The 16,321-nt window shown below is 52.8% G+C and overlaps 1 protein-coding gene and 1 long non-coding RNA gene across 2 annotated transcripts in view; one reads left to right on the top strand and one right to left on the bottom strand.

Annotated features, from left to right (window-relative positions):
* The first annotated feature begins 496 nt into the window (after positions 1–496).
* The window catches only part of LOC145508612 (uncharacterized), a 32,675-nt gene continuing 16,850 nt past the window's right edge, over positions 497–16,321 (top strand). Inside the window, exon 1 of the long non-coding RNA XR_014055475.1 lies at positions 497–1,536. This is a non-coding gene — a long non-coding RNA (uncharacterized LOC145508612). The remainder of the gene's footprint in view (positions 1,537–16,321) is intronic.
* KCNS2 (potassium voltage-gated channel modifier subfamily S member 2) lies at positions 10,331–14,452 on the bottom strand. The gene is made up of 2 exons (XM_081500376.1): positions 13,810–14,452; positions 10,331–13,165 (listed from the first exon to the last, which is right to left on the bottom strand). Exon 2 carries the CDS (start codon positions 13,120–13,122, stop codon positions 11,689–11,691), a length of 1,434 nt encoding a protein of 477 aa, XP_081356502.1. The 5' UTR covers positions 13,123–13,165; positions 13,810–14,452; the 3' UTR covers positions 10,331–11,688.

Here is a 16,321-nt window from a genome sequence, read left to right as displayed (position 1 = left end):
ATATGTTTGCCTTAAATTTGGAACAAATTTGCCTTTAAGACTGCCACCTTGAATCTGGGATGGAAGCTGAAGGGCCCCCATCTGCTTGGAGCTCTGAGACCTCTGGCCACTGGCCTCCCCGATGCAGATCTGCACTCCTGGCTTAGTCCCCAGCATCCATTCATTTCTGCGTGGATGCTGGAGCAGCCTCCGGTTCTATCCCCACAGCCTGCTTCCATTCTGTCCGAGCCCAGTGGAACATGTTTGATCCTGCCTGCGTCTGTGCCTTCTGAGTCCTGCCTCCCAGGAACCTGGGCACACGTTCCTCTCTCTGACGCCCTTCTTCCCGCTGTAAGTCCCTGCTTAGTCCCATCTCTTCTCTGATGGCCAAAGATGAGGCCAACATCGCACAGCGCGCGGAACACAAGTCTGCACCGGAAGTACTCCTCCCCACCCCAGCACAAGCCCCACCCGCTTCCTCAGCATCTCAGCCGCGAGCAGCCGGTCCCGTCAGTGCGCAGGCGCGTTTTGCTTAACTATCCCTAAGGACATTACCGACTCAATGGACGTGAGTGTGAGCAAACTTCAGGAGACAAGGATGGACAGGGAAGCCTGACGTGCCGCAGTCCACGAGATCTGAAAGAGTCGGACACGACTTAGGGACTGAGCAACAACAACAAAGCCACAAGGAAGACACAGTCAAAGGAAGGGTTCGGATTCAGGTTCTGGCTTGTGGTGGAGGACCAGCTGCGCAGCAATGCCAAGACTGTTCCTCTGACCAGTATGAAGTGATGCCTGCCATCCCACCAGCAAGCACATCCGGCGCTCTCTGCTCTCTGGATGGCAATGAAGGCGTGCCTGTGGGTCCTGCCACAGAGGAATGGGGTGCTTGTATACAGGCCCATGTCGACATTATTTCTCTGCACACTGCTTCGTGTATTAGTCCTTATTCAATGGGAATGTCTTGGCAGCCTTCTCTGGTTCTGGGGAACACTTAGAAATGCACTTTACAGGGAGGCAGTCCTTTCCAGCCTCAAAGGCGGCACTGCCCAACCAGCACATCACAGGTCTTCCAGCCTGGGAGACCATGCAATGGCCATCTTTACAAAGACCCCTGTTACAAAGGCCTCCCAACCCTCCTTTCAGGGACGCAGCCGCTCACCCTGATTCCCAAGGACCTGCGATTTTTCCAGCATCATTTCCAGTGAGAGGGCCTGAACCCCATACTTTAGCTGGCCACCCTGCCCTTGGTTCATTTCTGACTCGCCAGCATCATCTACTCTGTGCCAGGCACTGTGCTGAGCCCTGGAGACAAATGTCCCTGCCCTCTGAGCTTCCAGTGAGTGAGGGTGACGGACATCACCCAATAAGCAAAAGTGACAAGTCACAAGAAGAGCTAAGAAGGAAAAGTACTGAACGCTGTGAGAAATAAGGCAGAGACACAGTGGTAGAAAGATGTCTTTGAAGTCAGGGCGAGTGCAGAGAAAGCCTCTCTATGAAAGTCGCATCTGGCGGAAGCCCCGGAGAGCAGCTGGTGCCGCCTCTTTCCTTTAAAGGGTAAGCTGCCCCCTGTCATTGCACCCCCACGTTCACAGACACACGAAGGCATGAACACACACACACACGGACGTTGAAACGCATACACGAATTCACGGAGACCCCTGTGCTATGCACACATGGACAAACTTAGATACAGGCACATACACATGTGTATTCCCCCCTGTGCTGCTGGCAAGGGTAGGGGGGGCATCTGAAGTACATTTTCAGAGATGGCACCCATGACGGTGTTGGGGACTGGGGGCACCTATTGCACTCAGCACTGGGCTGGGCAAGGAGTTTGGCTCCCAGCTAAACGATAGCTCTGGGCTCTCGGTTGATTTAATTCTGCCTCTGGGGTCCCCTCCTGTCACTGTTTGCTGAGACTGGCTCCCCAGTCTCTCTGAACACATGACATCTGCACACTGCAGTTTCCAGGCATCAAGCTCATCCCTGAAATATCAGCACAGACGAGTCTGTAAGCACCAGGACTCAGAGCGTCTTGCTAGTTCTAAAGCTCTGACACACGTTTACATATTCCCGCGGGTGAGGTCAGGGAAAGATGAGGGGCAGTGCAATGGTTTGGAATTTGTATTTTTCTTTTTATCTTTTTAACATGAGAGGGCTTTTTTAAAAGATGAGAAAGACTATGGAATAATCAGGGATTTCATGTTTTAAAACTGGCAAATTACATAGTAACATTTAAATGCCTGAGCTTGGCTCCCAGGTCCCAGGGTGCAGGGAAGGGCAGAGTGGAAGAGAGCGGAGGAAGAATCCGGCATGACTTCTGGGGATCCCCTGGTTCCCAGCAGCACCGCATTCCAAAAGCAGACCTCAGATCTGGGAGATCCATGAGGACAGCATATGGGAAAGCAACGGGAAAGCCTGGGGACATCCTTGGTTTCCTGCGTGGCGGTTTCCCGCCTCTCCTCCCACACGTTCCACAAAAAGAACTGCAGGCAGCAACCCGGTGCCGTTGGCCTTTGTAACAACTGACCCTGAGCACGGTGGGCTACAATTCAGCTGCTCCCAGTGGAGTTGGCCCTGGCAGACCCACAAAATTTGCCAGGAAAATCAATACAAAGCTGAGAGATCAAAAGTGATTCATGCCAGTCCTCCTCTTCGGAAATGGTTAGATAGGTGTCTGACGGATAAGACTTCAGTTCTTTTCATAGTAGGTCTGGAAATAGCTCAGAGGTCTTTAAATGTCTGGAGATGTAGGCGATGATGAGAAGAATTTTGAGTGGGAACCTCCCCACCCTGTGAAGCCCAATTCTGTTTCTACCATATTCCCCCAGTCTGCCTGCCTCACACCACATGCCTGCATGTCAGGGACGACTCTGTGCTGAACAGACCCACCAGTGTCTTTGGGAAACGAGTAGTCTAGGAGTCCCTGGTGGCTCAGATGGTAAAGAATCCACCTGCAACGCAGCAGACCCAGGTTCGATCCTTGGGCTGGGAAGATCTCCTGGAGAAGGGAATAGCTACCCGCTCCAGTATTCTTGCCTGGAGAATCCCATGGACAGAGGAGACTGGCGGCTTACAGTCCACGGGGTGACAAGAATCGGACACCACTGAGTGACTAACCCTTTCACGTGCTTGTCTAAGACTCAGGATTGGCCATCGCTGGACAAGTGGGGAGCCTGATCACCCAACACTCAGGCCCTGCATGCTATCAACTTTTGTGTTCCTTGTTACAGATCTTTATGTCCCTATCACCTGTCCTTGGTTGCCCCATTGAAAGGCACTCCTTCCTAAATGGGCCCTTTTCTCTGTCTAGAGCCTTAATGGGTCTGTGCAGACTTTTCGCCTCGCCAGCTGTGCCCCTTAATATCTGTGGTGCTTATTTTGAACATCAGCACCAGCTTATGAAGAAGTCACCAGTAAGTCTAAGATACAGGAAGGGGAAAGATGAGCCTGGGAGAGGGGGTTGCAGAAAAGGATGGACTGGAGGGGAATGGGCATGAATCTGCTGGAAATGAGCAAAACATGAGTTAAGGACTGAGGTGGGGTGGGCACCTTTAGAATGGATATGAAGGGACCAATCTGTGAGATCCTGTGAAGAAAGCATTGATAAAACTTGCTATTCAAGAGGGTGTGCGTGTGATGGAGGGAGAGTGAGAGAACTTCAAGGGGTATCCCTGAGACCCTGGTGTTTCTCCATGTGGATCTGAAAACCACTTGCATCAAAATCACCTGGGAGCTTAATAGTGTAAATTCCTGGGGCTCACTCGTAAGAGTTTGATTTTGTAGATAGAATGATGCCCAGGAATCTATACTATTAAAAGCTCCCCAGATGATTCCAAGGACTTCTCTTGGAATCCCCACATTCATAGGTGGTAAAGCGTCTGCCTACAATGGGGGAGGCCAAGGTTCTATCTCTGGGTCAGGAAGATCCTCTGGAGAAGGAAATGGCAACCCACTCCAGTACTCTTGCCTGGAAAATCCCATGGACGGAGGAACCTGGTGGGCTACAGTCCATGGGGTCTCAAAGAGTCAGACACGACTTCACTTTCACTTTCACTTTCAGATGACTCCAATGCACAATAAAATAGCTATAAAGTCTACACTGCTGATAGGTCAGGAGCAATGCCCTTTACCTGTATCACCCTCATGTCTAATATGGTGCTTGGCAATTAGTCAGCTGTCAAGAAATGCTTACTATGGTGAGTGAGTAGCTAACTCAATGGAGAAGATTCACAGATGTCTTGAAATCTCAATCTGAGTGGCTGAGAGCACCGAGGTTCCATTAACAGATGTGAAGAAGGCAGGAGGAAGAGGAAGCTCGGGATGGATATATGGAGCTAGGTATTAAAGTGAAAGTCACTTGGTTGTGTCCGACTCTTTGAGACCCCATGGACTATACAGTCCATGAAATTCTCTAGGGCAGAATACTGGAGTGAGTAGCCTTTCCCTTCTCCAGGTGATCTTCCCAACCCAGGAATTGAATCCAGGTGTCCTGCATTGCAGGCAGATTGTTTAACACCTGAGCCACAAGGGAGCTAGAAATGGTGACTTCCAAATGCCCATGGGTAATGTGCATGGACCCCGGAAGTGACATTGGGGTCAGGCAAGTTGGCGCCTGCACACTGGTTAAGGCTGTGGCTTGCTGGACCAAAGTTTGGGGGACATGCTTGCTGAAAAGGGTCAATAAGGAGGACAAAGACCCAGTGGGGGTATGACCGGAAATGGCAGAGCTCAGAGAACCTGCGATGCAGGGTCCAAAAAGAGGAGGGAGGGCAGAGAACAGAGAGGTTGTCTATGGGGAACCTGATAAGCTATGGGTTACCGGCTTAGCAATCAGGAATGCCCCTGGTGGCCTTCAAGAGGGCGGTTTGGAAAGAGTGATGGGAACAGAAGCCAATCACAGAGATAAAGCAAGGAAGCAGATCAAGAGGAAAGCTGAAGCCGCCGCCGGCAGAGTTCACCCTCCAGGGATTTCTCAGGGGAAAGCAGAGAAATAGGATGACAGCTATAATGAGCCGGCAGAGACAGGCAAGGCCTTGGACTTCATCATCCCTGTGGCTGCCCCTCGGATGCTGGTCTTCTGCAGGGTCGTTTTCTTCTGTGTCTCTCCATTCACTTCCCAGGTAATCCCACCCACGGCCTCAACTTCCATTCTCCGGAGAGGAGTCCCGTGCCAGGCTTCCCTCTGCCCTCTGCAAGCTCCATCTGTGTGTTGCCCAGGCACGTGGCAACACAACTCCAGCTCGGGGATGAATCCAAGTATTCCAAGCCTCCCTTGGTGCACCATCACCCTCCCCTGCACCCAGAAGCCATCCCAGCCCTCCATCTCTCTTCTCCACATCCAGTGGTTGATGGAGTCCGGTAGGGTTGACCTCCTGGGCAGCTCATTCTGCCCCTTCTTCTCCAGCTCGCTTCCTTTGTAGCTGGCCTGCGCTATGGCAGTGACCTCAGGCAGGTCTTCTGGCCCCTCCCAGGCCTCCAAGCTGTGCTCAGGGTCCTATCCCAACAGCATTAGCTGGTCAGGGTGTCCCAACCCTGTGACAAAAGAATGATGCCCAAGCTCTTTTGATGGCTTTGCCGTGGACTGTTTTTGCACCACACTTCATTTCAACCACACTGGCTCACATGCGTCTCACACATGCTGGCCAGGAAGGTCTCCAAGTCTTTGTTGGTGCAGGTCCCTGGGCATGGAAGTTTGTTCCCCTTCTCTTCCCTCCACTTCTCAGTTCCTGACTTGCCCCACCACCTCTGGCCACCATTTAGTCCTCTTTCTATTTGTGACCAGAAGTCCCATCTTCAAGAGAGACTATTCGCCCCTCCTTTCCGTGTGACCTCACTGCCTTCTTCATGCCAAAGGTTTTCGGTGCTTTCCATATCTCTCTTCTAGCAGACCATGAACCCTTTTGATGGGGAGGGGAGGGGAGGGGCTGGGGGGAGGGGTGGGAGTTGCCTCCAGAAATAGTTACCTCCCAGGAGGCCACTGTTGGACTCAGAGCCTATTTTGTTGCCTGGAAATAAAATGAATTCAAAAGAAGGCCTGAAATAACTGCATTAAACATAGCCTCTCTCAGCCTCCCTAACTGACTGCTCTTTCACTTCCTTCGTCTCTGCCTTTTCTTGTATTCACTCTCTCCTTCTGTACCCTCTTCTGTTTTTCCTCTTTTCCCTGGCTTCTTCCTAGTCCCCTTTTTCTTCTGCAGGAATGTGCACTAGCTCCTGGGCACACCTGCCCTTTTCTCTTCCCATCTTACTGTGTGTGTGGATGTTCTTCTGAAAGCATCAACTTGTCACCGGCAGACAAAGTCCTTTGCTTTGGAGAATTTCACCAGGAGGGTGATATTGACAAATGAGGTCACAGAAGGAAGAACACACTGCCTGTTTTCAGATCTACACTATTAACTGAATCTGATACCCAGATAAGATCCTTGGGTGGAAATGCTGGTTAAAAGTCCTCCTAAAAATAGAAGAAGATAATAACCATGCGAGTGCAGTATTTAAGTTCTTTCCTTAAGAGGAGGTATTTGGGTTTTTTTTTTCCTTTTAGGAGGTAAGGAATCCCCCCAAATATCCCTGAACATCCAGGTATGCCCCCCGCTGGAGGGAGGACACCTGTGTCTGGGGGACACAGGGTCTGTGGTGGCCGTGAGCACCTTCTCATGCTGGATTGCCAGTCCCCTCCTTCAGCTGCCATGAGATGGGACCAGGTTGTCGGCACACCCTCCTGGAGGTTACACAGAAGGGGACACTCGCAGATGCCACTGCCCCTCAGTGAGAAATCAGTGTGGGAGGCGGGCAACCCACTTGCCCTTGTCCAGATCGGGGCCCAGCAACCTCATGGGAACTGGCTGGGGGGACCCGCCAGGCTTCACAGAGGCAGCAAACATAAATGGGCAGAGTTAGCCCTGAAGCCACATGAGATCAACGGGATTTTCCTCTCTAGTGATTTTTAATAGCAGGAATTTGGATTCAGTGTCAATAGCCTAAAAGCCACAGGAGACTGCCTTGATTCTTTTAAACCTCTATTTCCCCGACACAGACACCACCCCAAGTGTTTTCTCTGGTATCGTTGTCCCTAACACCGTTATCTGTTGTGGTTGGCTGTTGAAAAGAGAAATGGAAGCAAACAGAGCAGTCCCCCTGCTCTGTTAAAAATAAAGTAAGGCTACTGAGTTCCACTTGGTGCTACAAGGAGGACGTGGAGCGCCATGCAGAAATTCTGTGTTTGCACTGAGATGAAGAACTGGGCAGGGCTTTAAGGTTGATCTAATCCAGCCTCCTCATTTTGCAGCAGGGGGATATGAGGCTCAGAGAGGCCAAGTGAGGTGCCTAAGATCACAGAGTTGAAGGCAAAACTGGGAGCAAAGCCCAGTTAGCCCAGGGACCTTCCTACAGGTTCACGTGGCCTTCGGAATGGCTCACAGGCTAGGTCATGCATGCGTGCATGCTCAGTCATTCAATTGTGTCCAACTCTTTGAGATTCTACAGACTGTAGCCTGTCAGGCTCCTCTGTCTGTGGGCTTGCCAGGCAAGAATACCAGAGTGGGTTGCTATACCCTCCTCCAGGGGATCTTCTCGACCCAGGCATCGAACCTGCGTCTCCTGCATTGCAGGCAGATTCTTTAGCACTGAGCCACTGGGGAAGCCCCATAGGCTAGGTCACTACTGGGTTAAGTAGGTGCTAAGGGCCAAATCCCCCAGCAATAGTCCCAGCAAACCAAGCAGAACACTCAGGTTACCCAGGACCCCAACTTGCCACCGGGGAGGCACTGTAGCAGTGGGGGGCATGGCAATCGGGTGGGGTGAGGTTGGCACTGGCAGGCCCGTCGGTGGTACTGAATGAGACAGGAGGGGAGGGGGAAACCCTACCAGGGGTGTCTGTTTCACGGGGGCTCCAACAATTCATAACCATTCCCACTACAGAGCAGGCTGGCCGCTCCAGGTCCCAGTGAAAAGGGGCTCCCACCTCTCCATACCCCCAAAGAGGAATGAACACCTCTTCCTTCCCACCTTCCCAACAAATGCTCAGAAAGCCCAGTCTTCCCCAGGAAGTCTGGGCCCCAGTGTCGAACGCCCTTGTTGTGTTTGCCACTCCATGTGTAACTGAGGTGCCCTAAGGGAGCGTCAGCAATCATTTTCTATTTAATCCTCATACTCTTCGAGGCTGGAATCCTGAGCGTGTCAGTGTTACCCCCTCACTGCTGAGACGAGGCGCAGAGGCTAAAATGCAGCCATCACACAGAAGGGTTCCTCGGGGCTGCATCAATGCCTGCACAGTAGCGCGTTAATGAGTGTTAAAGCTGTCAGCACAAACACAGCGTTCTTGATTTTTTAAAATTACAACTCTGTAACAAGTCATGCTGTTAAAACATACAAGAAACACCAGTTAAGCCTTCAAGTAGATAACACACAGCCTGTACAGATCATGGCTATCCCAAAGTGCATAACATACCATTTTCTTCGAAGTGAGGCAAGAATTAGCAGGTAGTTCCATTATTTGAACACTAAGACAAGTAGAAATAACAAATCCAAGCGGTAAATGCCAATTTCTGCCTTAGGAGCTAGCTACACATCAGCTCGGCATTACAACATGCCCCTCCTTGGTTACAAAGCCAGGAGATGTAGGGGGTTGACAGAACACTGGACGATAACCAACATGCATCTATGCGGTAAAGACACAGCGTCACTTCCCAGCCAGCGCTTTCAAAATGCTCATCACATACATTTCGAGAAAAGCATGACCTATATCTTTGTCCCAATGGCATTGAAAAGAACAACCTTCAAATGTTGGCAGTGAAGCTGTTCTCAAGCCCACAGCTGGACATAGGTGCTTTGAAGCCTTGACTGTGTCCTCCAATGGGGGTGGATGGGTCAGTCTGGTAGCCTGGTGGCCAAAGCTGTCAGCTCATAATCATATTCTCAACTCCAGAAACAGAGCAGAAAATTCACCTGACCCTTCCCCTACCCCTTGCCTGCACCGAATAGTTTCAGGGACCAGAAGAAACTGCTCCATCAAATGTTATCTAACAAGGTTAATCGAAGCCCCACTGAGAGCTCTTGTGAACTGCGTACCTGGTACCTCGGTGCTACTTTGTGGGAAAGGAAGGCCTCTTTCTCCCTGGATCAGAGTTCTGTCTCCAGCCTCTGTGGGAATTAACTCCAGTGTTCAAGCCAGCTGGGTTGGTCTCTTGCCCTCTTATCTGAAACCACCGCTTGGAGCCCTCAAGGCTATTCTCATGCTCAGAAGTGACTGAAATTCCAGGATGGGCAAAATAATATTTTATAAGAGTATATATATATATATATGTACAAAAGGTATTAAAAAGACAGTCTCTAAAGCACTTTGGGATTCCCCCAATGAAAGGCACCAGATAAATGCAAGTCATCACCAAAATGAAAAGTCATTTTCCAGCTTTCACATCAGCAAAGAGTAACCACTAGAAGTATCTCTGTTTCAGTGGTAAAACCCTGCCTGTTTAAAAAGAATACTGAGGAGAGTGACTGAGTTATTCAGCCTCCTGCCTTGTTTCCTCTTTTCACAAGTTTTCTGGTCAGTGACTGTGGATACCATGCTCAGTGACCCAATACCATCAGCCTTGGCAAACAGAACAGTCTTCATGAGTTTTACTATCACCTGCCTCAGTACAGCTGGAGATGATTTCATAAATTCTCTGCCTTCCAGTGCTGCAAACATCAGCCAAAGCCAAGTGCTACATGTGCAAATTCTGAGAAATAACCCTGCTCTTCTGACTTGGTGGCTGGTTGCCCCTAAGACATCTCACCTTTCCTGATATTTCTGAGAAACAGAGTAGATGGTAGATCAGGCAGCACGAGGAGGTGGCTGCCTCCCTGTTCCCTATGAGGCTCCAGTCTGATGGAAAGATTTGAGCTGGGGACCCAAAGGCATAAGTGACTAGTACATTCATCCAACAAATGGCCCGCTCTGTAGTAGCCACGGCAACTACAAGTACATAAAGCCTCTGACGAGATCCTCACTCCATCTCTGAGGGGTATGTACTAACTTCAACCAACTAAGACACAAAATGGACGTTTAAAAACTTAAAAGTAAGATCCAAGCCCTCAAGAAAAAGCCTGCCTAACTCCACGTATGGACCCCTGGATTCTATAGCCTTTCCAAAGAAGAAGAACAACAGAGGCCAACTGGAACACCATCTGATTACCTAGAATATAACAGAGAACTATCCAAGTTAACCCTTCAAAATGCTACATGCTGGTTAACTGAAGAAGAAAGAGGGAGGGCATTTTGGAGAAGGAAAGAGTTCTTAACCTTCAACCCAAGTTTGAAAGTTTAAGGGTCTTTAAAATAGCATCAAGCTTTTCAAAAAGTTTGCAATTATTTATGACATTTTATTTACAATGCTTTTTTGTTTTACAACTCTTTCCTTTCTCCTGGCCTCCACCAACCTTCCCCCCAACAAAAGGCAGCTGAAATGGAAATAAGAACTATAATATTTCCATCCTGGATAAGCCACTTGTCTATATTTTGAGTACACACTTCCATGCCACCAGGTATCCATGTCATACCAGGAACTCTGGGGTGATTAGAGCATTGTGTGTTGCATACTGTATCCTAGAAGCAAAATTATCTAAATAAACTCTGCTTGGAAATAAAAGCTTTATCTAAGCTTTCAGAGCAGGTAACAAAATTTTCTAAGCTACTGCCCTTGCTAGCAGCCCAACAATGTTTGCTTCAGAAAGACAGTACAACAGTAAACTTGTTAGTTGAGAAAGACAACACGATCTTATTTCTAAACACCTTAAAAAAGAAACATTTCAGAAACATGCTAATATCTAAGACGCAGCAAAGTTTGGTCAAATGACCTAGACCAGCAACCTCAGCAAGAAATAAATGTCCCTTCAACTACCCAGGAAAGAAGGAGGACTGACTCTGAAAGATCTTCAAGCATCATGCGATTTGGCCTATGTTTAGCTGAAGTCCCTGGCCCTAATGCATCTATTCTTGGGGAAAATTTCAATCTTCACTACATGTTTAACAAAATAACATTCTCTAACGAGCGACATTTAAGAGGTGAACAGGGGTGTAAATCATTTGAAAGGTGGGCAGGGTACCCATGCAAGTCACGAGGCTACAGGTCATCGACAAAAACAACTCACAGACTTGAATAGGTCATGTCTACTTAACTTCACATTCTCTTTGCTTTGATATTAAAACTAAATGAAAGCAATGGTTAAAGAATTGAGATTTTGTTTTCACTTGATTGTGAGCAAAACCTCATCCTATCCTTGCAGGCCCTACAGATGTGTTTCCACGGGACGTATTTGTGGGGGCTTTTTGTACGGAACTCACATGACAACCTCAGAAACAAAAGCACAAACAACTCAGAGACAGTCCTGGGCCATGAACACTAGATGAGAGAACACAATGAACAGAGAAATTAGCATTCTAGGTGGTACTCATCCGGCAGAAAGGTGAACATTTTATGCTCACGATGCGAAGACCAGTGAGTGTCATTTCACTGAAAGGTGCAAAGGCATGGTGTCAGACACACCACCCTCTAAAAATGATCCTAAATACTGTAAAAGCAACCTGGGGTGCAGATCCCATGCATTCTCTCACCTTTGGGGCTGGGCATACTCCTCACGCCATAACCCTAGGGTACCTGGACTGTGCCAGAGGCACAAGAGACAGCTCAGCAATGTGGGTTTGAGGATGTCAAGCCCTCCCAGCTAATGTAGGGAATCATTTAAACTTAGTTCACTTGGCGAGCTCCTGCTCATGTTCGTCAGGCTCGCCATGAGGGATTTAACTTTATGGGCATAATAGTCCCTTAAATTGACGGAAGGGACCTCCTTCATTCCATCTCCAAAGTCACAGCTGCGCATGGCACTCTCAAGTTGCTTCTGGCGCCGATAAAAGTGGGAGAATTTATTGAAGATCAAGGTGATGGGCAGTACCACCACCAGGATACCTGCCAGGATGCAGGCAGAGGCGGTCAGCTTCCCTGCCGTGGTCCCCGGGACCACATCCCCGTACCCTACAGTGGTCATACTGACAGTGGCCCACCACCAGCAGGCAGGGATGGTGGCCAGGCCCTCGTTCTCCTCCTTTTCGATGGTATAGGCCACTACAGAGAAGATGGAAATCCCCACAGAGAGGTAGAGCAGAAGCAGCCCTACTTCCTTGTAGCTGTATTTCAGGGTGGCCCCCAGGGAGCGGAGGCCAGTGGAGTGTCTGGCCAGCTTTAAGATGCGGAAAATCCGCATCAGCCTTAGGACCTGGGCCACCCTGCCCAAGTTGGCCAATGTAGGCGTGCTCTCCACAACCAGGTTCACCACCAGCGTGATGTAAAAGGGGACGATGGACATGAGGTCGATCAGGTTTAGGGCGTTCTTGAAGAACTTGAGGAAGTCGGGGGCCACAGCAAACCTGGCCACCAGCTCAAAGGTGAACCAGGCGATGCCAAAGTGCTCCACGATTTCGAACCTGGGGTCCTCGCCGGGGTTGCCTTGGCGGTCGGGGATCTGGAAATCTGGCAGGCTATTGAGACACATGGTGATGATGGACCCCAGCACCACGAGGATGGACAGGACGCTGAAGACCCTGCTCAGGACCGAGTAGCCGGGGTTGTCCAGCGCCAGCCACAGCTGTCTGCGGAAGTTGCCAAGGGGCTGCCCATCGAACTTGGAGGCATCGTTGTAGAAGGCCAGGATCTCATCGAAGGAGGACGTGGTGCTCTCCTGGTCGCTCTGCTCGTCCCACTTCTCCTGCTCGGGCTCCACTTTGCGGCCGTGGTAGCTGTAGCTGCAGCAGGAGTCGATGAAGAACTCGTTGATGCCCCAGTACTCAATCTCCTGGCTGAAGGAGAAGACGCACAGCTCCGCCATGACGTGAAGCTTGCCGGTGTGGTAGAAGTGCAGCACGTAGGGGAAGAGCTCGGGGTTGCGGTCAAAGTAGAACTCGCGCTGGGCATCGTCGTAGTCGTCGCAGAGCTCCAGGATGGCCTCACGCGAGTGGCAGAGCAGCAGGCGGCCCAGGCGCGTCTCCGGGAAGCGCAGCAGCGTGTGCGAGCGCAACCGCTTCTTGAAGCCGCCCACGTTGATGCGGATCTCTCCATCCTCGACGTGGTCCTCCGTCACGTCCCACAGGCTCTGGCCGGTCATGCTGGAGGCGCCCGGCCGCCCGCGCCGCGCGGGGGCGCTACACCTGGAAGCCAAAGGAAGAGCGTCGGGTGAGCGCCCGGCGCTCAGGGCTCAGGCACCCCTTCCTTTCTCCCCATCCGTCTCTAGCGTGCCCAGTGCTCTCCAGCGGGTCTCTGAGTGCTGAAGGACACTGGGATGGGAGGACCGTTTGCCTCCCCGCCTCCCAAAGAAAGGCTTGGAGTTGGGGGTGGCGGGGATGGGTTATGTTTCCACTAGCATGGCCGCGCCCGCACCCCCAAGCTGGGGGTTCTGTCGGTCGCTTTCCGCTGCCCGGGGTCGCACCCCAGCGGCTCCGCGAGCTGCGGGCTGACCTTGCCCGTGGGCGGGCCGAGGAGACGCCCCCGCCCTCTCGCCGCAGACAGGCGGGACCAGAGCTCGGATGCGCACCGGCAGGGCTGGGCCGAGATGGGGGGGCGCGTAGCTTCGGGAGGTGGGGCGGGGAAATCCACCTCTCGAGTCCTTAACCCCCGGACAGGGTAAGGGGGCCGGCCGGCGTCCCTGGAGTCCAGCCCCCCGAGACTGAAGCCCCCCTCGTCCTCGGCCACGGGCTTCCCCCGCCCTCCTGGCGCCGTGCCCCGGAGCCGCGTGCGCCGCGCCTTACCCGGCGGAGCTACCCGGGCTCGCCCTGCGCGTTCTGGAAGCGCTTACCTGAGAGCTCTGGGGCCCGCGGCCGAGGCCGGCGGGAAACTTCCCCGACCTGCCGGCGAGCATCGCTGCGGCCGCCGCTGCCGGCTGGCTGTGCGTGTGCGCGAGGGTGCTCTGAGTGTGTGTGCGCCTGTGTGCGCCTGGCGGGCGGGCGGGGTCCGCCGAGCGCCTCCTGTCTCCGGCCGGAGAGGCCGCCGCCGTCCGCAGTTGCGGGAGGCTCACAGGTGGCTGCGTGGCCCCGACGCTCGCAGAGCCCCCCCTCTTTCAATCCGCGCCCCCCTCAGCACCGAGGAGAGACAACGACGCGCGCCGCAGCCCGCGGGATCCGGGGCGGGAGCCGAGCCCGTGCGCCTCTGCGCGGGCCCTGCTCTGGGGCGCGGCGCGGTGGTGCTGAACGGACAGCTCCGCGCCTCCCAGCTCCGCGCGAGGCAGCCGCCGGGACTGAGGCTGCCGCCTCGGCGTCTCTGTTCCCCTGCGGCGTCACGGAGACCCCTTCGCCCCCGCGGCTCGAGGCCGAGCCAACACCTTTCCTGATCACTCACCTACCTCCCCTGATGATAAGCTGTTATGACCACCCTCTTGCTCCCAGGGCGCAGGCAGGGGGCTGCCTACGGTGACCTTTCCCTACTTGAGTTTTTCGGGCGGAGCCGAGCTGGGGAATGACCGGCGACTTGCGTCCGTCCGGGGGGGAAGGGCGGGACGCGAGGAACTCCAGGTTTCCCCCTTTTAGGGACCTGCTGAAAAGTTTCCTGAGGCTGCGGGGGAAGCGGTGTGGTGGGGAAAGGCATGCGGGGGAGGAGGGCGAAGCGGGGGGCAGGGAAACCCAAGGTCGAGCTCAGCCTAGCTTGCTGGGGGCGGCAGCGCAGGCCCTACCGGCGTGGGAGGCAGTCACGGAGTTCTGTTTGGGAGCTCTGTGTGGGCACTGTGTGTATGCAGGTCGGGGTGGTGTGCCAGCTTCGGAGGATGGCTGGGAACTGTGTGTGTGTGTGTGTGTGTGTGTGTGTGTGTAGACTGAGGAAAGTAGGACTTTTCAGGGTCTGCGCAGCGTTAATTAAAAATAGAACCTCTGGGGTAACGGGGGGAATGTGTACAGTGTGTCAGAACAGGGGAACCTGGGGCTTGTCATTGTGGTGTGTGTACACAGCGGCAGACTGTGAGCTGTGTGTACAGCGTGCTGTATACAGCATAGTATTCCATGGGACTGTGACCGGGTCCATGTGCCTAATGAAATGAGAACCGTGTGTATGCGGACTCCGTGGGGACTTGGAAGTGTGGATCCAGCATAGATGTGCTCAGTACCCATGTCTGCATTCCCCAGGAGACCTGTGGCCCCGACCTGAGCTCTTGGTCTCCTGCGATTGTTCCTCAAAGCACTGCCGCTGGGTTAGAGCTGAAAAATGGACCCACAGTCCCTGGGGAGCCCTCTCCCCTTGGTCTCAGCCCCTTGTGTGGTCCCCATTTGACAAGACGGAAAGCACAGCGTGAGTTTAGCGCGAGCTTGTGGGCTCCAGGTCCCGGGAAAGCCCTCTGCGGCGCTGGACTCCCAGAGCAGCCACCACAGCCCCTGCGGGCAGCATGTCTTTTACTTACAACACCCGAGTAATGCCACCTCAGCTAGATAGGTGCTCTGCAGAGCTTGAGTGCTCTAGGACTCCTTGGAGGGCCTGGGGAGGACCCTCGAGCTGGTTTCATATGGACTTTTCTGGAACCAAGCCTGGCTTTATATAGAGGCACCCTGTCCCTGTGCTAGCCACCTGCCTCTGGATATGGGGGAGGGGGGGTTGTGTATACAAGTGTGTTACCTGCACGAGGGCTCCACACTCATGTTCCTACAGGCTTCTGCAGGCACGGGGATCCCTAGAAGGCAGGTGGGAGGAAGAATAGTGTGGAAAAGTCTACATGAGCTTCCGTTCTCTTTTATCTGAAGTTTTTAGAGAGGGAGGTGTGTGTGTGTGTGAGAGAGAGAGAGAGATAGACAGACTAGACAGAGACAGAGAAGGAGACACACACAGATAGAGGGCAAGGGAGCATCTGGTATCTGCTGTCTTTGTCTCCGTCTCTATTTCTTTTGGGTCGGTGGTCTTGGGTCTTTCTTTTAGGTCTTCCACCTTGGTCTGCTGGATCTATCACTGAAGTCTGCGGCTCTCCTCGCACCTGGCCAGCCTGCAGTCTGGGGGACCCTGGGTCTCTTTTATCCCTTAGGAGTGCTGCTGAGAGTGCGCCAGCCCTTGCCGAGGGTGTGTTTGTGTAAATGCATGCATGATCAGTGTGTTGTCACTGTGTTTCCACCCCCTCCCTTACCTTGAGTTGGTGGCAGCTGTGAGACCCCCCCTTCTGCAGGCGCCCTTAGCAGCAGTGCCTGTGACTCTCTCTGCCCTTCTCCCCATCCCCTCACTGTGTCCTGCCTGGCTCCAGGCTGCCCGGAAGCTCACAGCCTCGCTTCTGCTTCACCACCACGTGTCTGCGTGGCTTCTGCAGCACGGCCCCCGCTCCCAGCCACTCCCGTCGTGGCCTT

The sequence above is a fragment of the Giraffa tippelskirchi genome, chromosome 6 (assembly GCF_054371585.1).
Source record: "Giraffa tippelskirchi isolate mGirTip1 chromosome 6, T2T-mGirTip1v1.2.pri, whole genome shotgun sequence".
NCBI classification, from domain to species: Eukaryota; Metazoa; Chordata; class Mammalia; order Artiodactyla; family Giraffidae; genus Giraffa; species Giraffa tippelskirchi.
Note: the sequence above shows the minus strand (reverse complement) of the source record. Positions and strands in the feature narration are given on the sequence as shown.